Here is a 13,460-nt window from a genome sequence, read left to right as displayed (position 1 = left end):
TAGTACAGGGCAGTGTATTTACACTGTCGGGTGTACTTCTTTTCCTTCATTTACTTGGCCCAAACTTGCTCTGCACAGCCTGTTTCTTTTCTTACCTTTAATAAAACTTTGCTACCATTAAAAAAAAAAGATTTCTAGTGCATTATTAGAATTATGGATTCTAGTTATAGATGCTAGAAAACTTAGTAGAAGGAAAATATAAAAATTTTAGTACAAATGCATGCTTTTTTAAAAAGTACTTCTCTTACATAATCATTTCAATCTCTAAACTCTGAAAGCTATTTTTTTCACCCCCATTTAATGAATTAATCACTCCATAATCTGTGTATTAATGATGTATAGGTTCTAGTGACTTTTCAAAAACAGAATTACGCTAAATTTTTGAAAACAGAAAACTTCGATGATCTGTTGTTAATCTTAAAAGCCTACCACCCACCTCAATACATCTGCTCTTTCTTTACTTTTCCAGGAAGTTACTCCTTATGGTTAACTCTCCCAGGCTGGACTCTGGGCAGGGGTATTAGTGTAAGGAACAAAACCAGACCAACTCATCCTTCCTTTCCTCTATCAGTGTCACTTGAGGTCAATACATTTTGGAATAGACTTCCACAAAGTTGGAAGCTGTACCCGTTACACAAATGGGTCCCACAGGGCTGCTGCTGTCCGCTAGAGGGTACCTGTATCAGGACAGACTTGAGGAGGAAGAGCTTCCAAACCTAAGTCCACAGACAGTAATTTATGGAACACTTTCCTCTATATATTGATCCTGCTCTCCTTAATTGGTGAAAAGCTTCAACATTGAGGCAGGAATTACAACTTGCCTGTAGAAACAGTAATCCTCTAGGCAACCTCTGGGCAAACACTAAATGATGCCTTTTCCTCGGGGCGGACACATCTAGTACCAGTCGCTGTGGGTTGGCCAACAAAAGTCCTGGATTTAAGCCTTTGCTGTCTCAACATTGGATGGCTGAACATGAGTGGTATATGAAAATGCAGAGCTCCTGTAATAGAAAGGAAGGTCTCATTTTAAATTAACGTGAGAGTATTGGCTGTCTGCTTCTCTGAGAGTGTAACACTTCATGCGTCTCCCTACAGCACCCGAGGAAGGGTCTTTTACATTCCTAAACGGGGAGGCTGTGGAACACAGTGAGGAGAGTAAGGATCGGACCATCATGCTGATGGGAGTATCCGCACAGAAGATTTCTGTTCGGCTTAAGAGGACTGTTGCCCACAAGACTACCCAGACTGAATTGCTACCTTGGATTGGCAGTGAGGCCCCTTCTGGTCACTTCGTGCTGTCCTCTCCAAGGAAGACAGCCCAGGACACCCTTTATGTACTTCCCAGTCCTACATCTCCATGCCCCAGTCCAGTCTTGGTCAGAAAGCGGGCATTTGTCAAGTGGGAGAATAAAGAGTCCCTCATAAAATCAAAAGAAGAGCTCCGTCATCTCAGACTCCCAACATATCAAGAGCTGGAACAGGTACCTTTCTTTTAATTTCCCTTTTTTCTAGACTGTCTTAGAGAAGTACAGCTAACCAGAGAATACATGGGCTAAAGATTGAGAAGATTCAAATCAAGTTGATTTTGGCTGGGTAAAGGAACATTAAAAAAACAGGAAAGAGGGAGGGAGGGAGGAGTAATGTTATCAATTACAGACAACTTTAGCCATTTTAGAGACAAGAAAGCAAGGATATATTAGTTTTAACATTAACATTCATTTTAACAAAGGAGAATGCTTGCCTATCTGTTTCCTAAAACATCAAGGTTTGCACTGTGTGTTTGGAGACCTATCAGTAAAAACTTGTAACGCAGCATCCACCTACTTACAATTCCTTATATGATTCTACCTACCACACGACAGAATTGCCCACGAGGCCTCAGGATTCCCTGCACTTCCTCAAAATTGCACAACCCCCACCCCACAGCCCTGTCAGACTCCCATGTATGGAGTTAGACAAATATTTGAAAACAAAAGCTAGATTGTATACAGTGTGAAACTTGAAGAACGTATGAAGCAAGTCTTGCTCTAAATATTTCTATCATGTGCTTTAGGAAAGAAGTCAATCAGAGGATGATCAAACGTGGGCTACATAAAGCTTTGTGTCTTTAAGGGTAAAAACTAGCAAAGACAACTTTTAAGAAAAATGAAAGAAACTTTGAAAAACGAACTTGATAAAGGAGAAAGGATTTCAGTGTTGAAGGCATTTTCCAATCCCAGATGTTCTTATGCCAGCTATTACAGTCTATAACCTAATTGATCTTCTGTAGATACAGTACTAGGATTCCACACTAAGGGTTCAAATTTTGAAATTTGACATGTTTAAGAAAAAGAAAAAAAGTCCCGCTGGCAGTAATGCTGTGAGGGGATGACAGAAAGATTTAAAATGAATTAAGTCCAGAATTATTCCTACCCACTTTTACCAGGCCAGTAAACCCTCTTCCTAGTTGCCTTTTTACTTTTATCAATGTCAAACAGACCTAAAAACTAAAATTCACTATATATGTTTTAGAGGAACAATATGTCCCACTTTTCAGTTAAGTAAAATCTTTATGACTTGTCTATAATTCAGTAGTCCTATCCATAAAAATTAGTCAAACAAGTACTTAAAACAATGTAATACAAAAATATGAAGTATAAATATATATTACATGTTACTTTGGTGTATGTGTACCTGAGTCAGCTTGGGACAAAGGCAAACAATGGCCCTTCGGTCAGATATATATACCTGGATTCAAATCCTGTCTGAAATTACATGGCAACATTTTCTGCTTCTATAACATCACCTATTTTCAAGGTACAGGTGAAGGCTAAGATATTTTATTACCATGTAACAAAGCAGCAGGCACACAAGTGCTCAATATTACATGATACCTAATAGCGAGCAGTAAGTAATTTAAGCTGAGGAACAACCCCAATGTGTCTCCAGTTATCCAGAAGTTGCCCATATATTTTTGGTGTAATTAGGGTGGCATAATATAAGAACACTAGCCTTGAAATCAACTGATGGCTGTATAATTAAATTGCTGCAAACTGGATCACTACCTCTCAGTCTGTGGGCACAGGATAAAAATATCAAAAATGTACATTAAGTTTCAGTGACATGGTAGGAAAAACAGGTTAAATGAACTATAGCAACTCGTATCGCAGAATTTTCAAGCACTACTTTCATGGCTCAGACCTGACCAGACTGTTTATACCAAGTTAAGATCTGCTACACAATATCCAAAGGTTTTGTCATCTTCTACCCACTGGCCAGGAATGGTTTATTCTGCCTGGCAGCCACTTACATCTGTGATACCACAACGAAGACTTAACTGCTGTGTGCACATGCTCATTTAATATTTAACATGTTATTTTCTATTCAGTACAAAATAACTATTTTGAATGTTTTAAATTCCCAACCACAGTGAATAGGAAATGCCAATCAATTGTAATACTCTCAATATTGTAACTGATTTGCTAATCATTGTTGTTTTGTTAATGTATATATTCCCTTTCCCTTTAGGAAATAAATACCCTGAAAGCAGACAATGATGCCCTAAAGATCCAATTAAAATTCGCACAGAAGAAAATAGAATCCCTTCAGCTTGAAAAAAGCAATCACGTCTTAGCACAGATGGAACAAAGTGACTGTTCTTAGCTAGAAACTCAAGGAGCATAACCTGTGGATGAGTACACCAGAGCTCTCATTTCCTCAGCTGATGAACACAAAGGCCGGGGCAACTTTAGATGGACTATCTAAATGGAGAACTTTAAAAGAGAAAAGCCACTTCCTGTTTTGTTTTTTAAAACTAAAAGTCTCCTAATGTACAGTATTGTTTTCTCTTTCAGTCAGCTGACTCACACTAGAGGAAAGCTGAAGGATGCAAAACTTTTCATGTTCCATACTAGTTTATTTTTCTTTCTAGAATAGCAAAAGTGTCCTAAAACATGACTATAGTTTCCTAACAAGGTAGTGTCCTCTATGGCCTTTTGACTGATTCTTAAAACTAAAATTTCTGGAAAATGAATTGGCTTTTTCTCTGGGTTTTCTACCAACTGAGGGATTTCCTTTGTTCCACAAAGTTTTACTGATAATGAAAAAATACCCATATTCCAAAAGTAGATGGGGGGCTGGGGATTTAGCTCAGCCGCACAGCACCTGCCTGGCAAGTGCAAGGTCGTGAGTTTGATTCCTGGTCCTGGAGAAAAACAAAAACAAAAACAAAAACAAAAAACAATAGTAGATTGACTTGTAAGTCCCAGCATTGTTTTTGTATCTGACTCCTACTTCACTACCTCAAATCTAATCATTCGCCTCTTTCTCCTCCCTCGACACTATGCCACACACACAATCCTGTCTACTTAGAAATGAACTTCTAGAGATGCAGCCCTGGCTTTTTAGTGGTTTATGAAATATGTTATTATCCAGACACAGATTAGTTCTAGTCTTAAAGTTATCATAAAATAAACTCGGTACCTGGAAACATAGCTCTTACCATCTCATACATGACTTGCTAGTTAGCTAAAAATGAGCATAATGTAGACATGTTTGTCCTCACATTCTACAGTGAATAGAATTAGGAATTTATGGTTTTTTAAAGCAAGTCTGTGAAGAGTATTTAACTCTTCATGTTTCAACTTTTTTAAGTACACTTTTTAAAATTCTCTTTTGAACTGATTTGTGCTTAAACTGTCTTCACTATTGATACTACTTAGAGAAATAAGCTAATTGGATCAGCAATGTAAATAATAGCTGACAGCATGTACATATGTATATAATATGTATATACAGTATCAGGCATGCATGTGCTTTAGACTTGTCTCAATAAAATAAATTTTATTGTTTAGCAGAATCGTAAGTAACCAGCCCAGTGTGTATTCTACTATGAAGGTTAATGAATGAACTCAGTCAAGGGCTAGGCAATTATTCACAAACTGACAATCATTTTCTTTTGGGGGAATTTAGCTTCCATACTTGGAAAACCCAGCACAAGGCTGATTTATAATTCATATACAAGGTGGCCAGCTGCCAGGAATATAATCTTAATTGAACGTTTTAAATCTAAAGCCAAAGCACCAAGTCCTCATAAGAATACAAAATATAATAGTGTTGCCTGTTTGCGGAATTCAGATTAAGTTTTTTCATGAAAGATCACTTCCACTTGCATACTTCTTCGTACTAAGTTTTAGTGACACAGAACTTAGGAATGGTTTATTAAATTTTTAAAACTTGCTTCACACATAAATTTATTCTTTTTGTAAATCCAAACTCGGAAATCCTCAAAGCAGGGCTGCTTAGGCCCACCACCTGGAATATATATTTTACTAGCACTATTACTTGATTTATATGGAGTAAGTATGAGCTTATGAAAATGTTACAATTCAAATTTTTCATTATTATTTGCCTCTGACACAGTAAAGAATATACCTCAATTTTAAAAATATAACCAATAAATTTGCTCATACTCTCTATCCAAAATAAAGACCTCAAGGTAGTTTTTATGTAAATAACCTGTAATATGTAGGATTTCAAAAGGTCACAGTTCCCTTAACTAAATTGTCATGGCTAGATACTCTTGGGCACTGAAAAATGTTATCACTGAAATGAATACAAGGCCAAAGTTTCATCACAGATTTTAAAATCCAGCAAGGGCAAAAGTATAATGTTATCTTAATGTTATTTATGTTGTGCTACAGGAGCTAGTGGAATCTACAGAATATTCCTGAAACAAGTTTTTGGCTTACCAAGCTTAGTATGCAAATTAGTGTTTTTCATATTGACTTGAAACAATTTCGGGCAAATATCTATCTGCCAAGACAAAGATAAATCTTGTATTATTAACAATGTCACTTCTCATTTTCTTTGTTAATTAACTCACCTTTTTCACTGACCATTTGTGAATCTGTCTTAAGGTAAATAATGTAAAAGGACTGCAAGAAAAAATGTACAGATTGTAAATTTTTTGATAATGTAAGTTTTCTTCGTGTAATATTTATATGATAAAGACATTAGGATCCCACAACACACGTCTTGTGTTTCTTCTTCATCTGCATGGATATGTATAAACCTCACTTGAAGTTTTACTATTTATGTATGGACTACTCCTCTATTATAGTTTTGTCCTGGAAGCAAAAGCAAAGCAACTAGATTATTCAGTTTGATGTTTTGATATCTTTTGTAGCACAAAGTAACAATACAGAAATACCCACTCTTTTCCCATCCTATAATGATTCATAGTGACCCCCCCCCATTAAGTCTAAAAATATATTAAAGAAAAAATTGACTTGTCATTTCTCTGTGGCTTCTGTCTTTAATTTCAATTCCACCTAAGCTAACTCCCAACTAAGGAAGAAAAAATTGGTAGAAGATGATTAAGTCTAGCATACAGACCCCCTATAGAAACACATGTGTGGTCATAATTTTGAGTGATTTTCTCTTGTTCCCCAGCCAATTTTTCTATTAGCCAAACTCATGGGGAAGGGGTGTTGAACCACTCAGATTCCACTGTGAATGCATTCTGGTATACTTGATGGGAGTGCATTTATCATTTTGACAATTCATAGTATTGCATACAAAAGAGGGAAACTGCACAGACAATCTGACCCTGAAAGAAAAATTAAATTACTTACTCATCTCCACCCCACTGCTCATCCCAAATTCTCTCTACCTTGCGCTCCTTTCAAGGTATAGACAGTATCATTGCTCAGAACATTTTCTGGCCACAAATACTTTCTAGGTTACTGTATCTTTTGTCACATTTACACATAAATAAAATATTGTTTAAACTCTTTTGTCTTTAATGAGGCAAGTTTCTGAAAATCTATAAAATACAAGGAAACATTCAAAGAAATGCCTGTTTCCTTTTTGATTAGCGCTTATGAGGAACTATGAGGCATTTATGTATGGACAGAACTTAGATGCTTTGCATGGCCTGACAGAAGGGTCAGTTACTACTTCAGTCCAGAAACTCCTAGTGAGATCATGTCCATAGGTGCTACTGTATTAGGTGCCACAGGCTGGACAAACAAAGGGAAGGAAATAGAAAGATGGAAAAAAATGAAATTGAGAACCAGGTAAAAAAAAGATCAGGTTATAGGAAGCATTGAAATGCCACTCATCATATTCTACATTTCAATTCCATTCCATTTATAAAAGACTTGCACATTATGAGCTTTCACATTAACCCCCTAACACCTTGATGCCCTTCTAGATGTTGCTCAGCAAACTTTCTGCAGAAATTTTTACTGATAAAAAATTTAAAACCCCGCCTTACAAGAGAGTGAGATATTAATGTCTAGATGGCTGAGTGTTTTATTCAAGAGAGGTGCACAGGAATGTGTAAATAAGAATGGTTCCAACTCTAGCATCAATCTAGAAGTGTGCAATTTAAACTACTATGAGGTATGAAGAAATCTTACAAAAATTCATAGACATATTTATTATAACTTTTAGTGTTAAAAAAATTAACCAGCCTGCTAAACACCAACTGCTGTCTTTCCACTGGTACCAAGTCAGTTTATCTGGCGAGTTTGCTGGATTGCAAAAAGTCACAGACAGGTATGACTCAGTGCCCACAATAAGATACAAATTTTACAAAGGGAGTTAAAAGACAACATAGCTAAACAGAGGAGTCTCATTCAGAGCTACTCAGAGAAATTCAACTCAAAACAGGTAACTGGAAGGAGAGGGACACACATACTGAAACCAAAATCAATCTGAAATAAGAGACTCATAGATCAAGCAGAACATAGATAAAGGATTTAAAACTAAACTACTGGTAGGCCACCAGATCGTAGGCAACTGCCCACTATACTAGGAAGCTTAAAAGAAGGAAAAAAAAAAAAAAAAAAAAAAGCATATACTAAAACAGTGTGGCTAAATGTATCCATACAGGATAAACTTTATATATAATAAAGTCCCCTGCCTCTTTTGCCTTCCTCCAAACAGGATGCTACAGCCCAGCAGTAAATTCCACCAGCACATAGAGGAATGAGAAAACTGCTCCCTCCCTGACGATCAGCCACCTTTCTTTTTTTTTTTTACTCTTTCCTCCTTTTTCTTTTTTTTTTTTCTTTTCTTCCCTTTTCTTTTGTGTACCAGAGCACTAACTGGAAACTCTAGGGATAAGATGAAAGACTACAGAGGTGTGTAGCAAATGCAACAGCTAACCCCTCCCGCATGACCTGTGACCAGAGAGATGGATTAAACAGCTTTGCACTGTGGGACTGAGCAGCCCAGGGCTGTCCTCACACCAGAGACAGGAGCAAAAAGTCACCCCACATTACCCCACACCACCTTGCTGGACAACAAGAGGTTACAGGCTACAGCAGAGGTGGGTGGCAGTGGCGGTGGACCTCGAAAAGCAATGAGGAGGTTAGCACTCACGCCTCAGAAGAGCAATAAGAATTGGGACTGAGCAGCCTTGGACGGCACCTGCAAGAGCAGAGGGTCAGAACATATCACAACATCCCACCACCCTTCAACAAATAATTTGGTCCCTCAGTGGATACCAGAGAAATTTTGTTTTTTATTGTATTTTATTTTACTTTTCTTTTTTCTTTGTTGGTTTATTTTGTTTTCCTTTTTTTTTTAGGTTTTTTACTTGTATTTTTGTTCTAACCTATTTATCTTCTTTGTCCCTTTCCTCACTTATTTCTCTAGAGTTAATCATATTTTCATGAGTGAATAGTCTCTCTAATCTTTCGGGTTAATGTCAATAATCCTTCATTCTTTCTCTTCTGCCCTCTTCTCTAGTTTCCGAAGGCTTGTGTGGTCACCCTTTGTCCTCTAGCCTTGTGTTTACTTTATTTCTCTTCAGCTATCTCTGTTTTATCTACCATATTTCTCAAATTTCCCCATCACAGGGGATGGTTCAACACAGGCAAATCAATAAATGTAATATATCATATCAAAAGAGCCAAAGACAAAAATCATATAATCTCAATAGATGCAGAAAAAGCTTTTGACAAAGTCCAACACCCATTCATGATAAAACCCTACAGAAAATCAGAATAAATAGTCTTTACCTCAAACTGACAAAAGCCATCTCTGACAAACCAACAGCCAACATACTAAATGGACAAAAACTGAAAGCTTTTACTCTAAAATAAGGAATAAGACAAGGATGTCCACTATCACCACTCCTATTCAATAGAGATCTGGAAACATTAGCCACAGCAATTAGACAAGAGAGAGAACTAAAAGGAATAAGGTAGGAAAGGCAGAAGTGAAATTATCATTATTCACAGATAACATGATGCTCTACATAGAAGAGCCCAAAAACTTCACCAAAAGACTTGTAGATTTAATAACCAAATTCAGTTGTGTAGCTGGATACAAAGTCAACACTCAAAAATCAACAGCATTTATGTATGAAAACAAAATTCACTGGGAGAAATTAGGAAAACCACACTCTCACAATAGCATCCAAAAAAAAAATTGAAATACTCAGGAATAAATCTAACAAAGGAAGTAAAAGATCTATACATTGAAAATTATAGTACTCTGAAAAAAAGAAATTAGAGAGGGTATCAGAAAATGGAAAGTGGGGCTGGGGATTTAGCTCAGTGGCACAGCGCTTGCCTGGCAAGCGAGTTTGATTCCCGGTACCGAAACAAAACAAAACAAAACAAAACAAAAAAAATTAAAAATTAACAGAAAATGGAAAGATATCCCTCGCCCCTGGATAGGAAGAATGAACACAGTGAAAATGGCCATACTCCCAAAATTGTTATTCAGATTTAATGCAATCCCAATCAAAATACCATCAGCACACCTCACTGAACTAAGGAAAACATTTCTAAAATTATTTGGAAACCTGGAAAGAAGAGACCTAGAATAGGTCTCTTTCCATTATTTGGAAAGAAGAGACCTAGAATAGCAAAAGTAATTCTAGGCAACAAAGGCAAGGCAGAGGGCATCACAATCCCCAACTTGAAATTGTACTACAAAGCTACTGTGATAAAATTAGCAAGGTACTGGCAAAAAAAAGCAGACCTGAATATGGTCTCCAGTTACATCCATTTACCTACAAAAGCCTCGAGTTTATCTTTCTTTATAGCTGAGTAATATTCCATTATAGAAAAATACCGAATTTTTTTTATCCACTCCTCAGTTGATGGGCATTTGGGTTGTTTCCAAAATTTTGCTATGACAAATTGTGTGGAATGAACATGGGTGCACGTATATTGCTGTGGTATGATGTTTTTATTTCTTCTGGGAAAATACCCAGAAATAAGCAAAATAAATCAGACTTGCATATATAAACACTGTATTGTCTCCCTAGTGTAAGAACCTGAAAGAGTAAATAAAACTGAAAGGTACAACAGATACTGTGAAAAGGAAAGAAACAGCTTATTAGGAAAGAACTGGGATGACGGGGAAAAAAAGAAAGGAAATATATATGTATATATAGCTAAGATAATTATACTACTAATTTCTATTGGTTTATTGAAAGGAATAGTTAACATTTAATTGTTTGATCAATCTTGCATACCTATATATGGTAATCTGAGCAACTACTTTGAAGATGACAGTAACACAACAACCATTGCTGATATCCTATCGTTTTGTTTTGAAATTCTGCATCATTTTTATAGTTTTTGTGTTGTTTTGTTTTTGTTTTTTTCTCTTTAAAATAAAAAAAAAAAACAAACCCAACCTGAGGATCAGTGGAACGGATTAGAAGATGAAGACACAACTACAAACACATTCAGCCACCTTATCTACGACAAAGGAGCCAAACATGTTCACTGAAGATAGCCTCTTTAATAAATGGTGCTGGAAAAACTGGCTTTCTACATGCCAAAGACCAAAACTAGAACTATATCTATCACTATGCACTAAACTAAATTCACAATGGATTTAAGATCTAAATATTAAAACAGAAACACTGAATCTACCTGAAGAGAAAGTAGGCAGAAATCTTAAGACACAGGTGTAGGCAGAGAGTTCATGAACAAAACCCAGAGTGCACAGGAAATACTCCAAAGAATCAACAAGTGGGATCTCATCTTATTAAAAAGCTTTTACACAACAAAAGAAATGACCAACACAGTGAAAAGACAACCAAGTGGGAAAAAATTTTAGCCAAGTGTCTCTCAAAGGACTTATATCTAAAACAAATTAAGAAAAGAAAAAAATCAGACCCCCAAAATTCAAAGACCCAATCCAAAAAAGGGCATCTGAGATGAATATGTACTTCTCAGATGAAGAAATACAAATGGCAAATAAATATATGAAAAAATGTTCAACATCATTGGTCATTGAAGAGATGCAAATTAAAAGAACACTGAGATTCCCTCTCACTACTGAAAGACTGGCTATCATCAAGAAATCAACCAACAACAAATGCTGGAGGGGCTTGGGCAAAAAGGAACCCTTCTCCACTGTTGGTAGGAGTGAAGACTGGTGCAAGCACTGTGGAAATCAGTATGGAGATTCCTCAAAAAGCTAGGATTAGAGGTCCCATTTGACCCAGCTATTCCCCTTTTGGTTATCTTCCTGGAAGAATTAAAAACTTCATACTACAGTGATATATGTGCACCCATGTTTATAACAGCACAATTTGTAATAGCTATATCTTGGAAACAACCCAAATGCTCACCAACCAAGGAATGGATAAAAAAGATATGTTCTTTTTATGTAATAGAATACTACTCAGCCATAAAGAAGGATAAACTTGAGAGTTTTATAGGTAAATGAATGCAACTTCAGACCATATTCATAAGTGAAACAAATCAGACTCACATGTGTAAACATATTGCCTCCCTGGTGTGAGAAATGGAGAGAGTAAATAAGGTCTAACTTGTATAATAGATATTGTGAAATGGGAAGAAATTGTTCAAACGGAAGAAGGAAGTAGCAAAGGAAAAGAAGGAAAGAGCAAAGGGAAAAGGAAAAAAATGCAAGTTAGTTATACTACTAGTGTCTCTTAGCTCATTGAAAAGGAAGGTTCGTGCTAATATTGACTGGAGAATTTTTATGCCCATATCTTGTACTCTGAGTAACTCCTTTAAATACACAATGTATTAATTATTGTTATTCTCCTATTATTGTTATGAAATTTTGTTCTACTTTTTTCCATGACATAAAAATTTTTTTAAAAAAATATGAGTGACCAGCCCTTTTTGACTCCACGCTAAGAGAAATACCATTCTTCACTCTTAAACCATTTCACAATAGGCCCACTATAAATTTTCAACAAACTGCATTTATACTTAGGTCTTTATGAAACAAAATGAGCAGAGGGTGAGTGTCATATTCCTTATTTGACAAATGAAGGTGAGTCAATCTTTGATAGCTAAGGTCATTTCAACATAGCATCCCTGGCTTAGCTCTATAATTCAAATTTACAACTCTCGATCCCAAAACCACATATAGCCATTCCCCAACTCTGTGTTTCCAAAATTTAGCTGTGAATCAGATTTACGAATGGATGCCTTTGCTTTACCCATAATCTACTGAAGCTGGAAATCACTACCTTAACTCTGTGTGATACAGCTCAGCCTGCCTTTTAATATTTGGTTGTCTAAAATGAGGGCACAAATGATGAAGAGACCAGTTTATAGAAACTTTTTTAACACAATCATGTAAAACTGATACATACATTTTCATCTCTTTAATTCTGACCTCAATTTTCAATTTAACTTTTCAGTCAAAATCATGAGTTTCAAATCCAACTGGAAAATAAATCAAATATGCATAGCAAAAAGAAGAGCTTAGCTTCAGCTAATGAACTTTAACACAAACCTGACCAGAGGAATTTCACCCTATAAAAAAATAAATCACAACTACCTATTGAACACAACTATCAGTCTTTTCCCCTATTTTATAAAATAGAATTAACAAATATTAAAACATCCATGGGAATACAGATGAGGCAAGAGTCTATATTCCTTTCTACCACAGGTAGGGTCATTTATGTGTTTCAACCCTGAACAAAATACAGGTAACAGTCTAAATTCAATCATGACAATAAAATACTTTCCATTTTCCAAGTTTGATGGTAATAAATATTTACATTTTTAAAAATATTTTTTGTTCATCTTTTTGTTTTTCTAAAAAGACAACATGCTCAAGAGTACACAGAATATGGAAAAAGTCATCCCTTTGAGAGATCAACTGGTTAGTATAAAACAACCTATTAATTTAAGAATGATATCATCAGGGAATTTAACATGGTATTTACCTCAAAGATGATATTCAAGTATGTTATTTAGAACACGATGCCTAATGTGTCTAACAAGAAGTAAGTACTACTATATAATTTTTGCATTTTAATATCGTCTATACCCACCACCACCTCCTCCTCCTCCTCCTCCATATGGATCTCCATAGCCTCTTCCTCCATAGCCCCCTCCTCTTCCACCGTAGCCCCCTCTGCCACCATAATCTCCCCTCCCACCATAGTCTCCCCTGCCTTGGAAACCTCCTCTACCCTTGAAGAAAGAACCACCTGCCCCTCCCCCTCCTCC

General features: G+C 36.2%; 1 protein-coding gene across 1 annotated transcript in view; it reads left to right on the top strand.

Annotated features, from left to right (window-relative positions):
* The window catches only part of Rasgrp1 (RAS guanyl releasing protein 1 (calcium and DAG-regulated)), a gene marked incomplete at its 5' end in the record, with an annotated part of 67,579 nt that extends 61,304 nt beyond the window's left edge, over window positions 1-6,275 (top strand). The window contains 2 exon segments of the mRNA XM_013512606.1: window positions 1,096-1,481; window positions 3,508-6,275. Of these exon segments, the coding sequence (XP_013368060.1) occupies window positions 1,096-1,481; window positions 3,508-3,642 (521 nt within the window).
* Between the last annotated feature and the right edge of the window lie 7,185 nt (window positions 6,276-13,460).

This window comes from Chinchilla lanigera, unplaced genomic scaffold (genome assembly GCF_000276665.1).
Source record: "Chinchilla lanigera isolate Chin_1 unplaced genomic scaffold, ChiLan1.0 scaffold00015, whole genome shotgun sequence".
Taxonomy (NCBI): Eukaryota; Metazoa; Chordata; class Mammalia; order Rodentia; family Chinchillidae; genus Chinchilla; species Chinchilla lanigera.
This window is presented reverse-complemented; position numbering and strand designations above follow the sequence as displayed.